The sequence below is a fragment of the Lethenteron reissneri genome, chromosome 47 (genome assembly GCF_015708825.2).
Source record: "Lethenteron reissneri isolate LAM-NWPU_2019-01 chromosome 47, ASM1570882v1, whole genome shotgun sequence".
Classification (NCBI taxonomy): Eukaryota; Metazoa; Chordata; class Hyperoartia; order Petromyzontiformes; family Petromyzontidae; genus Lethenteron; species Lethenteron reissneri.
Genome location: NC_083825.1, coordinates 5,690,242 through 5,708,933, shown reverse-complemented (window position 1 = coordinate 5,708,933; position 18,692 = coordinate 5,690,242). Strand labels below are relative to the sequence as shown.

General features: G+C 48.3%; 1 protein-coding gene across 6 annotated transcripts in view; it reads right to left on the bottom strand.

The window, feature by feature from the left end:
* LOC133354336 (glutamate receptor ionotropic, delta-1-like) overlaps positions 1–18,692 on the bottom strand; it is a 255,216-nt gene that overhangs the window by 52,247 nt on the left and 184,277 nt on the right. For all 6 annotated transcript variants that reach the window (XM_061571085.1, XM_061571084.1, XM_061571086.1 and 3 more), the window contains one exon: positions 8,600–8,653. In XM_061571085.1, coding sequence (XP_061427069.1) covers positions 8,600–8,653 — 54 coding nt within the window. The remainder of the gene's footprint in view (positions 1–8,599; positions 8,654–18,692) is intronic.

Sequence of the window (18,692 nt, the reverse complement as noted above, 5' to 3'; positions counted from 1 at the left end):
GGTGCGTCGGAGCAACGGCGCGCGCTGGGGATGACCGCGTGCGCCTTTTGTTCCCCTTTCTTTTTTAAATTAATGAAACGCCTTTTGCGGTCAGGGCCGAGAGATCGTATCTCAACCGTGCCCCCCCCCACCACCACCTCGCCCCGGTTAAGTAAAGAAAAAGTAATCGATCGGCTTACCTCTAACTGCATCAACTAATATTGTAGAGATTAATATGGACATTGATTCTTATGCTCATGAGACGCCGCGTAGACTCGCGCATGTGAGAATTTGCCGTCGTACGTAATCGGCCCCGCGTCAATCCTGCAGCCGCTAGAGGCGTTACATTCCGTGCGAAACGCCAATTACCTCTGTGCGCCACCAACGGCGCAATGCAGTCGGTTTAACATTGCTCGAGTGACGAAAACAAAAACCAACCCATCTAAATCTCTACCCCACTCGTGGTTTCGCAGCGTTTAGAATTCCCCCCACGAGTGACTCGGGAATGGATTTCAGTTGTGGCGGCGTTGCAGCAGGTAAACGTACGCGGTGGACGTGACCGTGGCTGCGAACGCGCGACGTCAGATCGCAAGTCCGTAGGTCCCGTGGCCCTCTCTGGGATTGTGGAGGAATTAAAGAAGAAAAAAATCCACATTGGATTTTAAATCGAGCACAATTTGGCTTTGAACAGAAAATTGGGAGGACAATCTCGTGTCCAAGTGCAGCTTAAAGGCATATTCAACAAAAATTACGTTTCCCATTTTTATCATCTTTGTTTCGGAAGTTGGCCCAACTGACGCGAGTGGCAATCTGTACTCGGAATGGGTCTAACTCATGGCATTTAGGGACATTTATATAGCGCATCTACACTCGAGCATCACCACAAGCTTCGGCCACATGACACTGTCTCTGAAATGTGGCGCTGGACGAATAAATGTGCATATGATTATTATGATTTAATATTTTTCATTGTTATTTTTCTATCCACAGTGGCTTTAACCCAAACACCCAAAGAATATGAATTCCTGCAGTCACGAAAGCTTTAAGTCAAGATTTATAAGTATTGTTATTATTCATCTGGAGTTATTACGAGACTCGCTAATGCCTTGCGGGGTCTTTCAAGATCACCCCCCCCCCCTCCACCACCTAATGGCTTCTGCTACATTGTCCAAACTTCCTGCTGACTAATAATTTTCGCAATTGTTGTCTGTCACGATCATCATCGGCCATGGTCAAAGTACGTATGCTGTGCTTTTCTCGTACCGTGCGTAGCTATTTGGGAGGTGCGGCGGACGAAGGCCTCCCTAATTTGCTACAATCTCTCATGATCCTGTGACGTAATAATCCACATTGCACCTTCCCGCAGAGATGGTTTCATCGCTCCATCCCTTCCGTTGGCCACCCCTCGGACGCCTGCCGTTCATTGGCCGACACTCCATCGCCGTTCATGACCATCGGCCGTCGTTCCTTCTCGCAGCGAGTCCGCCCCAAGCGCCCGCTTAACCTTTCCGAACGATGTCGTTGAAATTTGCGTACGCTCCTCTCATCGGCGCGTTGCTCTCTCTGCCCTCTCAGGGTAACTTCCACGCGTCTCACCACGCTTCTTTGCCCGCGCCCTTCAGCTCTGGGTCTTTTTTTTTTGTTTGTCAACGTCCGCGTTTCAGAACCATCAGCCGATTTAAAAAAAAAAACTCTTCTTCCCCTTTTCGTTGTTATCAGGTTAAACCTTCCAAAAAGCACTCCCTCAGAATAAAACGTTCCCTTGCCGGCGTTAAAGTAGAGTCCGCTGTTAGATGTGTTGTTGTCGTTGATGAAGCAGCGGTAGTGAGACAGCAAGAGTAAACAGCCAGGCATCTGTCACCGATTTGGGTTGAGTAAAAAAATGTGGACGATGCTCATGGAGGCTGCCTGAACAAAAAAAAAAATGCAAAGTGTTGTTTTTACCACGATATCCGACGGAGAGCGATAAACAGGTTTTTTTTTTTTATTAATCTACAAAGTGTAGGGAACAAAATGTACGCGTGAGATTTCTGGGTAACAGAATTACAAGGACATAGGTTGGCTCCATTGCGTGTCTCTGTAACATTCTGCGTGAGGCGATTCAGAAGGTGTAAAGGTCCAAGCGAGGCTCGTGTGACGATCCCGCATCACCCACCAAAAGTCGTAGCGACTCCCTGGCTCTACGGACAACGTCGGCATCATCAGCCATGTCCGATCTACTGCTGGATGAAGGTCCCCCCCCTCCCCCCCCCCAAAGCCACCAACCATCTCCCACAATCCTGCTTATGTAATAAAACGACTATATGCGAAGATAGAAGAACAGGTTAATAACAAACACACAAGTTATATAACAGGGAAGACGTCATTGTGGTTGTGATCAAGTTATTAAGTTGCTTCTTCGTGGAACTTGTACACAGGAAAAACGTGTGAACTAAGATTGAGAGTACGGCTTCAACAAAAATACCATACGAACATAAATATGTAGATACACAATAGAATAATGTACGTGAAATTATATTCTCACTTTCGAAGAACGCTCGTCAAACAAACGCAACTTCGCAATCGATCTTCAGCAAACGATAAACCATAGAGTGCCCGTGCATCTCTGTCAGAGGTCGCAAACGGGTTTTGATTCCCTACCCGTACCCATACCCGGCCGCACCAGGGTCACAAACGGGTACCCTGGGTACGGGTAGGGTACGGGTATCGGGTACCTGATTGCGACCTCTAGGATGAAGCCATGTTGCAGGCGCGGGTGGGTTGATTCCAGGAACTTGAATTGTGAGAAGAGACAAGACGTTGGGAAATGAGTGACAAACGGTTACTCACCAGTGACTCACGGTCTACCCGTACCCGTACCCGGCCGCACCAGGGTCGCAAACGGGTACCCGTACCCATACCGGGTAGCCGGGTATCGGGTAGGGTACGGGTATCGGGTACCCGGTTGCGACCTCTGATCTCTGTCGGTGTTCTTCATTGCAAGGTCCGCGGCCCACTGGCACGGCCCCTGGTGGCCTTTAGTGCGGTCCTTGACGCGCGGTCTCCCCGACAATTCACAAATGGTGAAAACACCCCCCCGCCCATCATCATCATCGTGCTGCTGTCAACTCCCCAACGGTTTCAAATAGTGTGTCTGCCCCCACACTGATGATGTCTTACTCTTAGATTTTTTCGGTAAAGTCACGTAGGCAAAAATAAGTAATAAAATAAATAATAATATGACAGAAATAATAATATCAATAAAATAATAAATCACGACGTTTCGGGCGCAACACAAGCAGTCCGTCATCAGGTGGGACAACCACAGCACGATGATGTCTTATCGGCCAAAGTGCCCCCCCCCCCCATTCGCCCCTCCTCTGAAAAATTAGTGACGAACACTGATCTATGGCAGGCGTCGGTAGGACACATGCTGTCCGCCATCACGGGGGTTCCTTGTCCAATCCGCGGGACGCAACAGTGGCGCGGCACGTTTCTTCCATCACGAATGCCACCTGCCGACGGTCACGTGTCGTGCCGTGTGCCAGCCAGCGGGGGGTGCGGGAGCGGGATGGGAGCTGGCTGGCATCCGTTGCGGCCGCAACGCTGCAACGGATTTCGTGCGACGATGAGACAGGGGGAGCGCTCGCAGCTCCGCGTCTCACGTCACCGCTTCGTCGCCCACAGAAGGCACTCAGGCGAGAGTAGAGCTGACAGCCAATCGCTACGACACGCGCGCACACACGCACGCACGCACAGATTCCTCCCTACAGCCTTGTAGACCGCCAGGCAAGTGCTGCGGTGCATATACAGGCTGCCCATGCCTCAAGGGGCCGTGAGCGATGTTTGAACATACTTCACCATTTACACCATTGGAACCTCATTTGGCAGTAAAAAATATGATAATTGTTTTTTTTACCCTTCCATCTGGCAACAAAACTGACACCTTTTTTACAAGGAGTCATGTTTGCATAGACCACAATACCTGCAGTCTTTTGACGTCATCTGGTCCAACCCATGTGAGTCTAGGCTCTAAGGAAAGCTGTCTCGGATGTGGACCAATCAACTTCAAGGACAGTGCATACATTATCAGAGTTATGTTTTTTGTTTGCATTATGACTGCAGGTATTGTGGTCTATGCAAACATGACGTAAAAAAAGGTGTCAGTTTTGTTGGCAGATAAAAGGGTAACAAAACCAATTATCATACTTCACCATGCTGGTCAGTGTGGGCTGGTGGGGGGTGGGAGTGCAGGTTTTTGCTGCACTGCCCTCTACGACCGTGGACATCTGAGAAAAAGATCTTTATAGCTCATCGGATTCCTCCGGTATAAGTACGTATTCTGATCCTGACTACCCACAACACCTACTGCTCCTGTCTTTTATCAGAATCAGAATATTTACTAACACCGGAGGAATCCAATGAGCTATTAAGCTATTTAATGCACGATGGTCACCCATACAATATTCTTAGGTTTTTTCTGTAAAGTCACGTAGGTAAAAAATTAAAATTAATAAAGTTAAATAAAAAATACAATAAAAAATCACGACGTTTCGGAGGCAACACAAGCTTCCGTCTTCAGGTGGAACCGTCACAGCACGCTTGCTGTATCAAGTAAACCCATCCAATCTCTATCCAGGCTCAGGCCCCGCTTGGCTTTTCAGATATCGCAGGGACCGGATGCATTCTCGGTGATCTGGTCATAGGCCTAGTTCCGCTAGTGAGCACCTATCAAGGCTGGCACCGCACACGAGGGTTTAGCTGTGTGGCCGGCAAACCACTCCTGGCATCGCGTTTGTCTCCCCCAGCACCGAGCCTGATGTCTCCGCCATCCGCACCCAGTGAGCTGTACGTGCAAGGAGGCCTCGGGCTCGCGCGGACATCGCACGGAAGGTAATGCGAGCCGTGATGGCTTGGGAATTGAACGCGGTCCATCGAGTTTGTAAGGGCAATGTGCTCACCACGCGCGCACACACACACACACGCAAAAATACATCCGTTTACAAAAATGCACTCACAGTTACACGCCAAGTGTGTGTGTGTGTCACTAATTATTAATTTGGCAATTAGGCAAATTAATTCAAATCAAGAAGGAAACAAATGCAATTCATTACTCCATTCCAATGTAAACAACACGTTGTTTTGTGCTCTCCCCATCTTCCCAGTAATATGATGTGCATTATGTTACTGGCTTAGGGCTTGTTTGATGAACTTGCAATGAAATGATCAGGGCAATTAAAGAGTCAGAATGAATGGTAAAAACTAAATGCTAACAAACATCTGTCACTGTGTGGAGATGAAATAAAATAACTCCACCGTAAATTATTTAACGGTGTGTGACTAATTAACAAAGAGACGGAGTTATAACTAAATAAGTAAAAAAAATATCGATACTATAACATGTAACTTATTCAAAAAGTCCGGCACGGCACACGAAGGGGTGGGTGGCCAACACCACGCCCGACCGCCTTTGTCTACCCCGATGGCGATGTTTACACATTGTACCAGGTACTCATTTGAGGCTGAGTCAACCTAGGGGAGGTCCAACACCGGTTCAGATAATGGTCATTGCTGTTGACCGTGAGCGGGAATGGAACTCGGACCGTCGGTTTCGTAGCGCAGCGCGCGTTAACCGCTGCACCACCGCTCCCCACAAGCACACAGACACACACTAATGCACTGCTCAGTAGAACTGCAGAGCAATGCACGCCTGGGAAGAGATGCATGCCTGTGTGTGCCTGCGTATGCTTATGTGTGTGCTTGTGTGTGTACCTGTGTGTGTGCCTGTGTGTGTGCCTGTGTGTGTGGCTGTGTGTGTGCCTGTGTGTGCCTGTGTGTGTGCCTGCGTGTGTGCCTGCGTGTGCCTGCGTGTGCTTGTGTGTGTGCCTGTGTGTGTGCCTGCGTGTGCTTGTGTGTGTGCCTGTGTGTGCCTGTGTGTGCCTGCGTGTGTGCCTGCGTGTGCTTGTGTGTGTGCCTGTGTGTGTGCCTGCGTGTGTGCCTGTGTGTGCCTGCGTGTGTGCCTGCGTGTGTGCCTGTGTGTGCCTGCGTGTGCTTGTGTGTGTGCTTGTGTGTGTGCCTGTGTGTGCCTGTGTGTGTGTGTGTGCCTGTGGGGAGCGGTAATGTAGTGGTTAACGCGCTGCGCTATGAACCTGGCGACCCGGGTTCGATTCCCGCTCACGGCCAACACCAGTGACGATTATCTGAACCGGTCCTGGGCCGTCCCTAGGTCGACTCAGCCTCAAATGAGTCCCTGGTGCGGTGTGTAAACATCGCCACCGGGGGAGACAAAGACGGTCGGGCGTGGTGCTGGCCACCCACCCCCTCGTGTGCCGTGCCGGCCTTCATAGGTGCTCGCTAACAGCACTTGCCCCTACAGTCTGTTGAGGCTATACGGGGGGTCTTTGTCGTTGTGCCTGTGTGTGAGTGCACGCGCAGTCCAACGCGAAGCACCGACGGGGCCCCCCTGCCGTGCGCGGTGCGTAAATCGCGTTTACGGCGAGCAGTGCCGAGCGAGAACTTCTGGCAAATCAGCAGCCCACCCGCGACGAAGAGAGGGGATTTACAGCTGCTCTGCCGCTGGGGGTCAGCGGGCGCGTTACGGTGCTGGGCTGGCAGCGAGGGCCGTTTTGTCCGAGCGTCAACGAGTGGCGGACGCCGTCACGAGCGGTGGAGCGGCGAGGTTTTTTTTTTTGTGTCGCCACGTCGATGCACGATTTTGGGCGAGCGATGCACGGGTGCGCACGGGATTGTGGTTGAAACATCGATCGCGCTTTACATTCGTCGAGGTAAAGGTGCAGCCCGGCAAATGCCTTGGTCGTGCCACTGCTGACGGAATGATTTTCACGAGCTCTAATGAGCACCACCCCCCCCCCCCCTTGGGTACATGTTAAAAAAATCAGTTTAACGCAGTCGGCTCTCGCGACCAATATTATTCGTAACAAAGATTTTTAGGATAGATTGCGTGAATTTAGGTTTGTTGTTAAACCCGCCACCATCCGACACAGCCAATTAGTAAGGTTTCTCACGGAAACAGATTGTAAATGTTGTGGGTTTACTCTCCCAACACACCGGTGTGCTGAACTAGTAACGAATTGGCAAGTTTTGTTTACGTGGCAAACCTTACTAGTTGGCCGTGTCGGGAGGTGGCGGGTTTAACGACACGTTCATATTTTTTGCGCGATCTGACCCAAAAGCCTCTATTGTATCTAACATATGTAGGATTAGTCACACTTTACCCCACTGCACGCAACATGCGCTCAACCGGCCGTGGTGTTGCCCATTTCTAATGCTGGGCGGCCTGAGATCGAGGGAATTTAAGAATCTTGCCCTACGGAGGCTGAATTGAACCGGTGACCTCTGGATTGTAAGTCCAGTGGGCTAACCATGATGGAACTTCATAAGCTATCTGCATTTGATTTCACGAGCTGCGAATAATTATGCACGAACGTCACCTTTAAGCTAATTGAACGCATGAGACGGAATATACAAAGGAAGCGGTAAGGCGAGACAAATAAAAAGAATGGATTCTGGAACCAAATCGCGACCTTGAAATCATCACCGTTCATGGACTCGTGGTGGGAGTGGGGACCGTGAATTCTAACAATGACAGCAACACACGTGGTGTCACAATGCGGGTGAACAATGCCCGTGTGGGTGGGTGAAGTGGGCGAGTTGCCTCGAGTATCGTCACGAGCACCGCTCCTTCCGTTGCAAGCTTGGCATTGTGTTCGAACAACGGTGACATTTATAACTCTATGGGCACTACCTTCCAAAAAAAAGAAACCAATACGTGGAATTGTATTGCAGGCGCAAAGGTGCTGTCAAGCAATAAGGGGGCACACATTCTGTTAGCGTGGTTGTTTTACTGCCACATGCTAGTCCGGTGTCTGGGCCTGAATGCGACGAGCATTGTGTGACGGTGCATGAGCACGCCGCAGCCATGCGGCGCACTGCGCCATGCGGCGCACCGCGCCATCCTTGCGCGTCGTCCTTCGCGGGACAGGCCAGACGCACGCGCGCGCGTACGTACAGAGGGGCATAAAACGCAATGCTGATAGGATTCCGCGAGATAAGCCACGTGCGTGCATCGGCATTGGCGTGTGTGCGTGAGCGTGTGTCAGCCTGCGTGTGAAAGTGTGTGCGTGTGAGTGTGTGTGTGCGCGCGTGCGTGCGAGCGTGCGTGTGTGCGAGCGTGCGTGCGTGTGAGCATGCGTGTGTGCGAGCGTGCGTGTGTGCGTGCATGCGAGCGTGTGAGCGTGCGTGCATGTGAGCGTGCGTGTGAGCGTGCGTGTGTGCGTGTGTGCGCGCGTGCGTGTGAGCGTGCGTGCGTGTGAGCGAGCGTGTGAGCGTGCGTGTGTGCGTGCGTGTGTGTGTGCGTGCGTGTGAGCATGCGTGCGAGCATGTGAGCGTGCCTTGTGTGCGCGTGTACGTGCGTGCGTGCGTGTGAGCGTGTGAGCGTGTGAGCATGCGTGTGAGCGTGTGAGCGTGCGTGCGTGTGAGCGAGCGTGCGTGCGTGTGGGCGTGCGTGTGTGCGCGTGTGTGCGTGCGTGTGAGCGTGCGTGTGTGCGTGTGTGCGTGTGTGCGTGTGTGCGCGTGTGCGTGCGAGCGAGAGCCGTGGAGTCGCTGCTCCCCCCCTCCCTACCTCGTTCACATAAATCCAGTGGCTGTCCGCCGCGACCAGATTCGAGTCGGCCGCCTGTGAACACAGCGGACACAAACACACAACGAGGGGAAATCATCACCGAGGCGGGCTCTGCAACGAGGAGTGCAACGAGGAGGCTGAGCGGAGAGGAAGTGGGTTAACGGTATCATCGCGGCAAGGTCATTCACAATGCACCAAGGTCAACCGAATAATAACGAACCGTCCGTTTCATCTTCTTGGTTCTCTCGGTAAAGTCACGTCGAATGGAAATAATTAAATAATAAAAATTAAACATAATAAAATAATTCTCACGACGTTTCGGCCACAACGCAAGCAGCCGTCCTCAGGTGAAGAACAGGTCCGTCGAGACGACAGTCGTGAGAATAATTTTATTGTTTTATTTTTATTATTTTATTATTTCCATTCTACGTGACTTTACCGAAAAAACCAAGAAGATGAATCCCTGCAGTCACGAAAGCTTTAAATCGAAATTGAACCGTCCGTTTGTTAAGCCGCTGCTGGATGAAGGCTTCTCAGTGTCCCGTGGTCGGTCGTGGGTGTTGTTTGACCATATTTCACCACGCTGGCTAGTACGGGTTGGTGAAGGAATTCAGGGGGGGTGAGGGCGGTGGGGTAGGTGGGGTCGGTGGGGTCCTCACACCTGTTCAGATATCACTTACCACTGATGTTAGCCTTGGCCGGGAATTCAACTCAGGTCATATATGTCATGTATTTATCCAGGAAAACCTCACCGAGTTTCAAGACTCTCTGTAGGAGGGTCTTGAATTTGGATGTATGTCCAATTCCTTGATCGAAAATAAAACTCATCAGCCATTGTCATGGAGTGCGGTATTGGCATTAAAATAAATATTCTCTTGTTCATCTCCCCGCGCATGCATTGAGTAATTTTAGTCCATCAGCCTATGCTTTCTGCGGCTATTATATGTCCTGAAAACCCGTTGGCTGATGCACTGGAGGATTAAATTGTTTTACGTGGAGCGACGAATCTATTTATTGTCTTATCAATTCATGAGTAATTTTCTCCGTATGCGGGAGAAATATAAATGACCTGGAAGAAAAACAACACACAGACGTGGGGATAACAATCAATGTTCCACACAGGTCAACAGGTCAACAGGTCATCATAGCCAATGCCGGTAATGCCACAACACCCCACCCACGGAGGTCAACAGGTCACCATAGCCAATGCCGATAATGCCACTACACGTCATGTCTTCCTTCCTTATTCCGGATTCAGAATTTGTTGCACAGTTGACACCTAACCTCCAAGGTCTGCTGATAGGGTCTCGTCATCAACAGGATCTGGCTTTAGGCCTTCCCCTTTGCTACATAGTAGACACGTCCTACGATCTTACAGTGTCATCACCACCACCACCTTCTAATCTAGGTCTTCAACTTGTCACTCGGTGGACACATCCTAGAATGACCACTCTTGTTTACTCATCACCACTACATTTTAACTTGAGGCCTTCCCCTTGTATGCCAGTCTCTGGGAGCCACTCCAAGGCCTGGCTCAGTAACTTGCCCTCATCCATCCTTGTCCCACCCATCACAGACTCCTCTTCATCATCACAACGACAACACTTTATATAAAATGCGGTTACTATCTCGTCTGTTACATCAGTTCTCGCGCGGGTGCTACGTAGGCCATTACATCGCATGATAGTGAGAGCTGGCAATGGATTCAGGGTACACTTCAACTAACAATGCATTGCTCATGACTCACGAGGACAACGATGAATTGGTGTTTGTTTGGTGCACAATGCAGACTCCAAGAACGACGAAGCTCATCGACGAGCAGCTATGGCTCACGTGATTTGAGCGAAAAACCACAACCTCACACCCAACGCCTTAATGAACGTCACTTAATCCCAGTCCTGAGCGAGGTGTTTGTGATTAAGCACGAAAGCAAAGTGGCACACATTCTCAACATTTGCATTCATTTCTTGTTCTGCTCGAGCACTATTTGAACAAGGCATGGAGGCGAGCCTCATGGTGATGGTTGTGTCGCCACTCTATAATCAGCGTCCATTGTCACACGCCGTCGATACCATTAGAATCGCGTGACGTTAACAGCCACCGCCCACCCACGTCTCACACTCGAGACTGGTAAAGTAGGACAACAACAACGACGACGACGATGGGGCGATAATAGACGACACTTTTACCGTGGAACGATTAGCAAGACAAGAAAAAAAATATCTCCCTCCCCCCCAAAGAAACCTGCCCCAATGTTTTTTGTTCGTTTAACGTGGCGTTTAACAAAATAAAATCATTGCGCGTTCGAGGTGCTCCATCTCATTCGCGTCCCGGCGGGGAAGAGCTAAAAACACAGACGCGGCGCATTTAATCAATACGGACGCAGTACAAACATGAACGGCAAACCACTCGGGAGTAGAAACGTCCCGTTGGCTTAATGCTTAATTTGCGAATGGATACGCGCACGCATCACAAACGACCGATCTCTTCCGGCGAAATGCAAATCGGGATTTGGGTTTTGCTAATTTGCAACACGTCTGACGATTAAGTGGAGATGAAATAAAAACAATAGGAGATCGACGGGAGTGGGGAAAAAAAAACACGAGCGACATGAAGGTCTCTCTCTCCGTATCACGTGCTTGGGTTGTGCCCCACGTGGCTCGGCGTTGCATCTGTGATGTATGTTGAACTTCTTTTGCACCGTACGTAGCCAACCGCACTAATCGGAGGTGCAGTGGAAAGTAAACAAACTAAACGCAAAAACGGTTCTAAAGAAACCAGTGTGTCAATCTAGACGATTTAAATGTGCATAGCTCCAGTGGCTTCATCACATAGGAAGAGCGTTCCAGACGGCCGCAGAAGCGCTTCTGAAAGCGCGCGATGCGGTGACCGTCTTTGTTCGATGGTTAACCCAAAGCCGCTGTTGCGAGGATGTGTCTGGTAATAATAATGATGATGATAAGGTGCACAGGTGATAAATGTGTACAAATTCTACACACAACCATTTAAAACTTTTTTTTGCTTAATTCCACACACGCACAAAAAAACTTTGCGAAATATATTGCCTCGCATATGCCAGGCATAGACAGAGATCTCATTTAGTGAATAACTTCTCTCCCACAGTTACACAAGACACAAATCATCGTACAACTTCCAACAATTTCAGGTCCAAGTAAATTCCCAGGTTGCCCACTGCTCTTTAATAATCCACTGGCAGAAAGAGAACGACATTATCCACGCGATAGAGGAGGAGTGGTGGGGGAGTAAAAAAAAAACAGCAGCCAAATTGGTTACGAACAACACAGCTCTTCATAAATCAAGAAAAACCTGCGACACGGGCAAACACGCATTTACATGAACGTGCATTCGGGAAGAGTACCGCAGCCGCATTGCAAGCGCCCCGTTAAGTCTTTCGCGCAGCCGTGCGGCCGGGACCATTCAGTCATTTTGTGGCATCTCACGGCCACAATCACAGCAAAAAATAAATCTCAACACCCACGCTTCGCAACCCAAAACGCAGGAAATTGAGAGATTGGCGAGCGGGGAGTAATCACCACCATGAGTGAAGTATTTGTCATTGCTCAGCGCCACTCGGCGAGCTTCAGCAATGCCTCTCGCAGCTATTCTGGACACAAAAGGCCCAGCGATTGAAGCAATTCCTTCTGGACTCAACGATAACTCGAATTGCTCCATCACCAAAGTTTTGCTGGCATGCTGGAAAACACCAGACAACTCCAAACCCAATTATGCCGCAGAGCGTGCAGAAAGAACAACCCTAGAGAAAACTGTAGTGATACAGACGATGGCACTCTATACCCTCAGTGATCCAGGGGCAACAGCAGCAGTTCTACGCGCAACCACTTGCCAGTAAAAAATCCCTCCTGTCCCTTTACCCATTGCTGTTTGATGAGCCAACGACACCGCAAGGAAACTTGATGCGCGAGAACGTGGGCGGGGGGGGGTCACCCACTCCAATCCCGCGTGGCGGCCTCGTCGCCGGCGGTGCAACATCCAGCGCCGTGTAGGCGAGCCTTGGTGGATCGCGCAAACTTGTGGAGTGCCCGAAACCGCAGAGCTGTGACGTCACGACCTCTTGGATTATGGCGAGGGGGTATGATGATGATGGCCCAGGTGGGATCGTTTCCATCGGTACGGGGATTGACTGTTACCTCCCCCATCGCGTGCGCTGGTTTTCTCTACGTACTTCAGTTTTCTCCCACCAGAAATAATCACTTGTTAATGGAGTTTGGCCACAACATCCCAATGTAGGACTGCAGAGCTTGAACAACTGATGGTACTGGTTCTGGAATGCCTTCTCGCTCGTTCGTGGTTTCCCGCTCCTTAAAATCAAATGGAAACTGTGCGCACTACAAATGTGTAGTTATTCATGTATTTATTTATTTTCACACACACACACAACATCATTTTTTTCCCAGATCAGGTCCCGAATTTATTCTGGTGGATGGAAACGTCATCATCATCATCACCACCATCAGCCGTGACCTTTCCACTGATGAATGAAGGCCTCCCAAAGTTGTTGCCATTCCTCACGGTCTCGTAATGCCACGATCTATTTCACTCTGGCACCACGCTCAATTTATTTCATCGCTCCAACTTCCAGGTGGACGTCCTCCTCTTGGACGCATTCTATTCCTTCAATGCCACTCCGTTATCATTCCTGACCACCGTCCATCGTCACTTCAAGCGACCGTGTCCTGTCCACATTCATTGACAGCCGAAACCATGCCTCTAGTGTATTTTTTTTTATCTTACCAATGCATCCATTTACCTGTCTCTCTCTTAAGTGTAATTCCTCGCATGCGCCTCTTCGCACGTCTTTACATATCTTAAAAGTTTTGTTACATTTCTTTTTTGCCATTATCCATACTTGTGATCCATATGTCCATGGCGGGTAATATGCACCGATTGAAAACACATCTTCGTTGAGCACATCGGCAAGGTGCATTTCATTATCCGGTGAGATCGTACAACAAAACAAATGCAACCTGCTCCCACTCCCCACTTCATTTTATCATTTTTATCCCACAGCACTTCAATACGACCGGAGCATTTGACGCGTGAGAATCTGTACATTACTTTCCTATCTGGTGGCGAGGTCTGTGGAAAGACACGTCTCTTGATTTCCAGCACTTGAAAGATCCATGGATTGCCCTATCCTGCTCCCAATGTAGGGTGAGGGTTGGCGTATATTCCGCCATGAAGTATGCATGCAGGCGACGTGACTTGCCGTTCAATCCCTTTGCTGTTGTTTCATCAACACGTGCCAAGGTGTTGCTGGGATAAGCTCCAGTCTTTCTGATCGATTGGATCACGAGCAAAAAATGCTGGATTTGAATTTCAAAAGCAAAACTCCCCAACCCCCCCACCCCTCTTTTGGCTTGATAGCAGATCTGCGTGTTGCGCTGCTAGCACACACAAATCTGCCCAAAAATTCCAGAATTCTGGAGACTCGGGCGGTCTTAGATGAGTTCTACAACCTCGTAACAAACGTCCGTGCCAGTGTGTTCACGTTAAGGCAGAGTTTTTCTGACGCGTTTCACAGCACTGAGATGGCGGCGCACTTCCACGAGACCGAGAGTGTCAACAATTTCATTTCGGAGGGAAACAAAACAATAAATAAATGGAACATAACTCGTGGAGATGAGAATCAGCCATCAACGCTTCGTGGAAAAATATAAATCAGACAGAGCTCTCGGTTTATTTTTAAAGCCATCAACTTGTCCGACTTGCATTGCTCGCTGTGATGTGCCACATTACTGATTGGGCAATGCAATGTCCTGAGGGATGGAACACTGAACATTGGTTATCAGATTTGAGACAGCAAACACACTCGCGCGAAGTGTCAAATTCTTTTAATAAAACAACTCAAATAAAACATACCTTCCGAGAGACTCTATTGATTCAACGGGTATGAAATGCGCCAGGGAATTTACACCACCTCCGATTAGCACGGTTGGCTAAGTACGGTGCAAAAGAAGTTCAATATACATTTTCAAAATAAAAGAATGAAAAAATGGCGCTCCCTCTCACTGACGTTCATGTCGCAGAAAGCAACTGCAGATATTAGAGCTACACAGGGACCAAGCTGAGGTCAAGAGCAGGAACCTTTTATGTTGAGGCCAGTGTCAAGAGCAGCCAGGGCCGGATCCTCTAGGCTGAGGTCAGTGTCAAGGGCAGCTAAGGCCAAATCCTCTAGGCTGAGGTCAGTGTCAATGACAGCTAGGGCCAAATCCTCTAGGCTAAGGTCAGTGTCAAGACCAGCTAAGACCAAATCCTCTAGGCTGAGGTCAGTGTCAAGGGCAGCTAGGGCCAAATCCTCTAGGCTAAGGTCAGTGTCAATGCCAGCTAAGACCAAATCCTCTAGGCTGAGGTGAGTGTCAATGGCAGCTAAGACCAAATCCTCTCGCCTAAGGTCAGTGTCAAGGGCAGCTAAGACCAAATTCTCTCGGCTAAGGTCAGTGTCAATGCCAGCTAAGACCAAATCCTCTAGGCTGAGGTCAGTGTCAAGGGCAGCTAAGACCAAATCCTCTAGCCTAAGGTCAGTGTCAAGGGCAGCTAAGACCAAATCCTCTAGGCTGAGGTCAGTGTCAAGGCCAACTAAGGCCAAATCCTCTAGGCTGAGGTCAGTGTCAAGGGCAGCTAAGACCAAATCCTCTAGGCTGAGGTCAGTGTCAATGCCAGCTAGGGCCGGATCCTCTAGGCTAAGGTCAGTGTCAATGCCAGCTAGGGCCAAATCCTCTAGGCTGAGGCCAGTGTCAATGTCAGCTAGGGCTGGATCCTCTAGGCTGAGGCCAGTGTCAATGCCAGCTAGGGCCAAATCCTCTAGGCTGAGGCCAGTGTCAAGTTCAGTGCCTCTAAGTTAAGTTCTCAGATCGAGGTCAAAGCCCTAATTCAAGGCCAAAAACCAGAGGTGAGAAAATGTCTTAGAGCAAGCTCCGAGGCTGAGCAATGTTCATGGAGACGCGAGACTGGCAGATTATTGATGGAGAGTGTCATAGTTAGAATGTTCCCCTGTGTTCAGCATGGCACTGGAGTAAGCATCACTTATTGATTTGAATTACAAATGAAAGTGTCTTACGATACTGAAAGGCTAATCAATACCTCTGCCACCCTGCATGTAGGCAGTGGGGGTGTCGTCAGACCAGCAGAATGCAGTGCAAACTGCAACGTCGAATTTGGTCAAGTCATACTTCATGACTAACAATATGTAGGTATCTACATTTAATTTCTATTGCACCGTACATAGCCAACCGTGCTAATCAAAACTGCGGCGGAAGGACAACAAACTAAACACAAAACGCAGTTTGAAAAAAGTGAGATTTCAATCTAGATTATGTAAAAGTGCATAGCTTCAGTGGCTTCCTAATATCGGAAGGAAGAGCTTTCCAGACGGCCGCAGCAGCGAAATCTGAAAGCGCGCGATGTTTGATGGCTAGCCAAAAGCCACATTTGGGTAAAGATTAGCAATGGTTAGCCACTTGGTCTTGCAATCCAGAGGTCGCCACCCAGCAGAGTAAATGGGTTCAACTACAGTTGATTGACTGGCAACTCTAGTGTAGTGGGGTGAATGGTGGTAAATGGTGGCGTCTCTTCTCATTCAACTATTAACTATTGTTTTCTATTCGACCAGGTAATGCCCACTGCGCTGTATAGCTCTTTTTCAGAAGCGAACTGGCCACAAATGATAGCTCAACGAAGTGGCTTATCAAGTGGAAATGTATAGCAGTCAAATACTCTAACGCATGTTGATTTGAAATGTGGAGGGAAAAACCGGAGGACCCGGCGATTTAGAAAACATCCAAACTCCAACTATACAGCAGGCGTCACGGTCGGGATAGAACCCACGACCTCCTGTACACCAAACAAAGTAGCTAACATCTCGCCACCGTGGCGCCACTGAACATCTGGTAAACGTGAAAGGGTCGGAGGAAATATCCTTTGGAGGGATTCTCGAGGGCTCGCTATAATGGAGCCTCCCTTGCCAGCGGTGACGTGAGCAAGCATACGTAAGGCTGCACCTTTACCTTTGCTACCTTTAAATGACGCGAAGAAAACAAGCTACGTACGAGCAGAATATCGGACATGTCACTGCCTTGCCACCATACCTACGAAGCTCCAGTTTACTCTCGTGTGATACACGTTATGATCTAATACATATGTTAATGACGTATTAACATGTGTTGTTTGATAAGCTCCTTACGTGGATCTAGGTGTGAATAAATCAGCGGAGCAATAAATACATTAAACAATTTAAAATACCAACGGATGCAAACACACGCCGTCGTTTGTGAAAATTACACTCGTTAACATTTTTTGCCCGATAACGCCATAACGTCGCCGCATTACTTTGTCACGGATTTCACGAAAGATAATCTGCATGTATATTGGAATTACGACGCAGCGAATGGCTTCGCCAATAAGGAAATATGGGGGGGGGCGGGGCGCTGCTCATTTACATGTGTGGACATCGACACACGGGCCGTTGCGGTTCCTGCAGGTACGCAGAGTGTTTCAAGTTTAGTGCATTTTATTTCACCAGGGTGAGAACTCTAGAGGCCAGAAATGCAGTCACATTTGCCAGAGTTACCTGGGGCATTAGTCTTGCCATTCCGGTAAAATAATAATAATAATAATCCCGAGTGAGAAATTTTCGTGAAATGTTCGAATTTTGGTGACATAACGGTGCGTCGATTCGTCGATTAACAATACCGTGCTTATAAACGAATGCCCGTGGTCATAATACTGTGCTTATAAACGAATGCCCGTGCTCACAATACTGTGCTTATGAACGAATGCCCGTGCTCACAATACCGTGTTTATAAACGAATGCCCGTGCTCACAATACCGTGCTTCTTCTTGGTTCTTTCGGTAAAGTCACGTAGAATGGAAATAATAAAATAATAAAAATAAAACAAAATAAATATGTTATTACGTTTTATTTTAATTATTTTTTTATTATTTTATTATTTCCATTCTGCGTGACTTTACCGAAAGAACCAAGAAGATGAATCCCTGCAGTCACGAAAGCTTTAAATCGAAATTTAATACCGTGCTTATAAACGAATGCCTGTGCGCTATTCAACCGTGTCCTATTCGAAACGTCGTGGTTTTTGGTTTTTAATTGTATTTTAATAATTTTTATTCACTTATTTATTATTATTTTTCTTCTATCTACGTGACTTTACCGAAAGAACCAAAGAATACGTGTCCTATTCGTTTATGATGCTCTCGTGTTTTTGTTTTATCATTTGTTGTTTTTGTAACGTTCTGACCTGCCCCCTACTGGAACATGTGGAAAAGAGCTTCAGACCTCATCGGATTCCTCCAATACTTCCATACTATCGTCTTTTTTTTAGTTAGATCGCGTGAATATAAATGTGTCGTTTGTTAAACGTCGTACTCAGATTGTAAATGTTGTGGCTTTGCTCTCCAACACACCGGTGTGCTGTACTAGTGACGAATTGGCCACGTTCTGTTTACGTGACAAACCCCTTACTAGTTGGCTGTGTCGGGTGGTGGCGGGTTTGACGACACATTTATATATTTACGCGATCTAACCCAAAAAAAATCCAATACTGTTTAAATTAATATTCTGATTCTGATGTGACCCCTTGCAGCCACTAGAGTCACAGCAATGTGCCACAAATGTGTATAACCAGTGAAGCGATTCTCTAAATGAACCATTCACATTCAAGTTGAGCTCTCTGAATGTTTCGTCCTTGCTTAATAATTCAATCTAAATCATCCTAAGACACTTTCAATATTGCCACAGGTAAACATATCCCCAGCCTATGTTTTGACATTTTTATAGGCCCCCTGTTGGCATTATAACCTCACAAGCCTATTTCCTCAATGGATCGTTAGAATACAGTAATTTAATAAACACACACACACATAAAGTATTACCATACAGCCAATCGTACAAACATAATGAAATGCCTGTCAGCGAACATGTTAGCCAAAAGAACAAATCTTACTAACGCTTACCTCAACGTGTTGCGCAGCCACACACAATTTCCCCGGAGACTGGAAAGAAATGGCAGTGCCCACACTTTACCCCACCACTCACGGA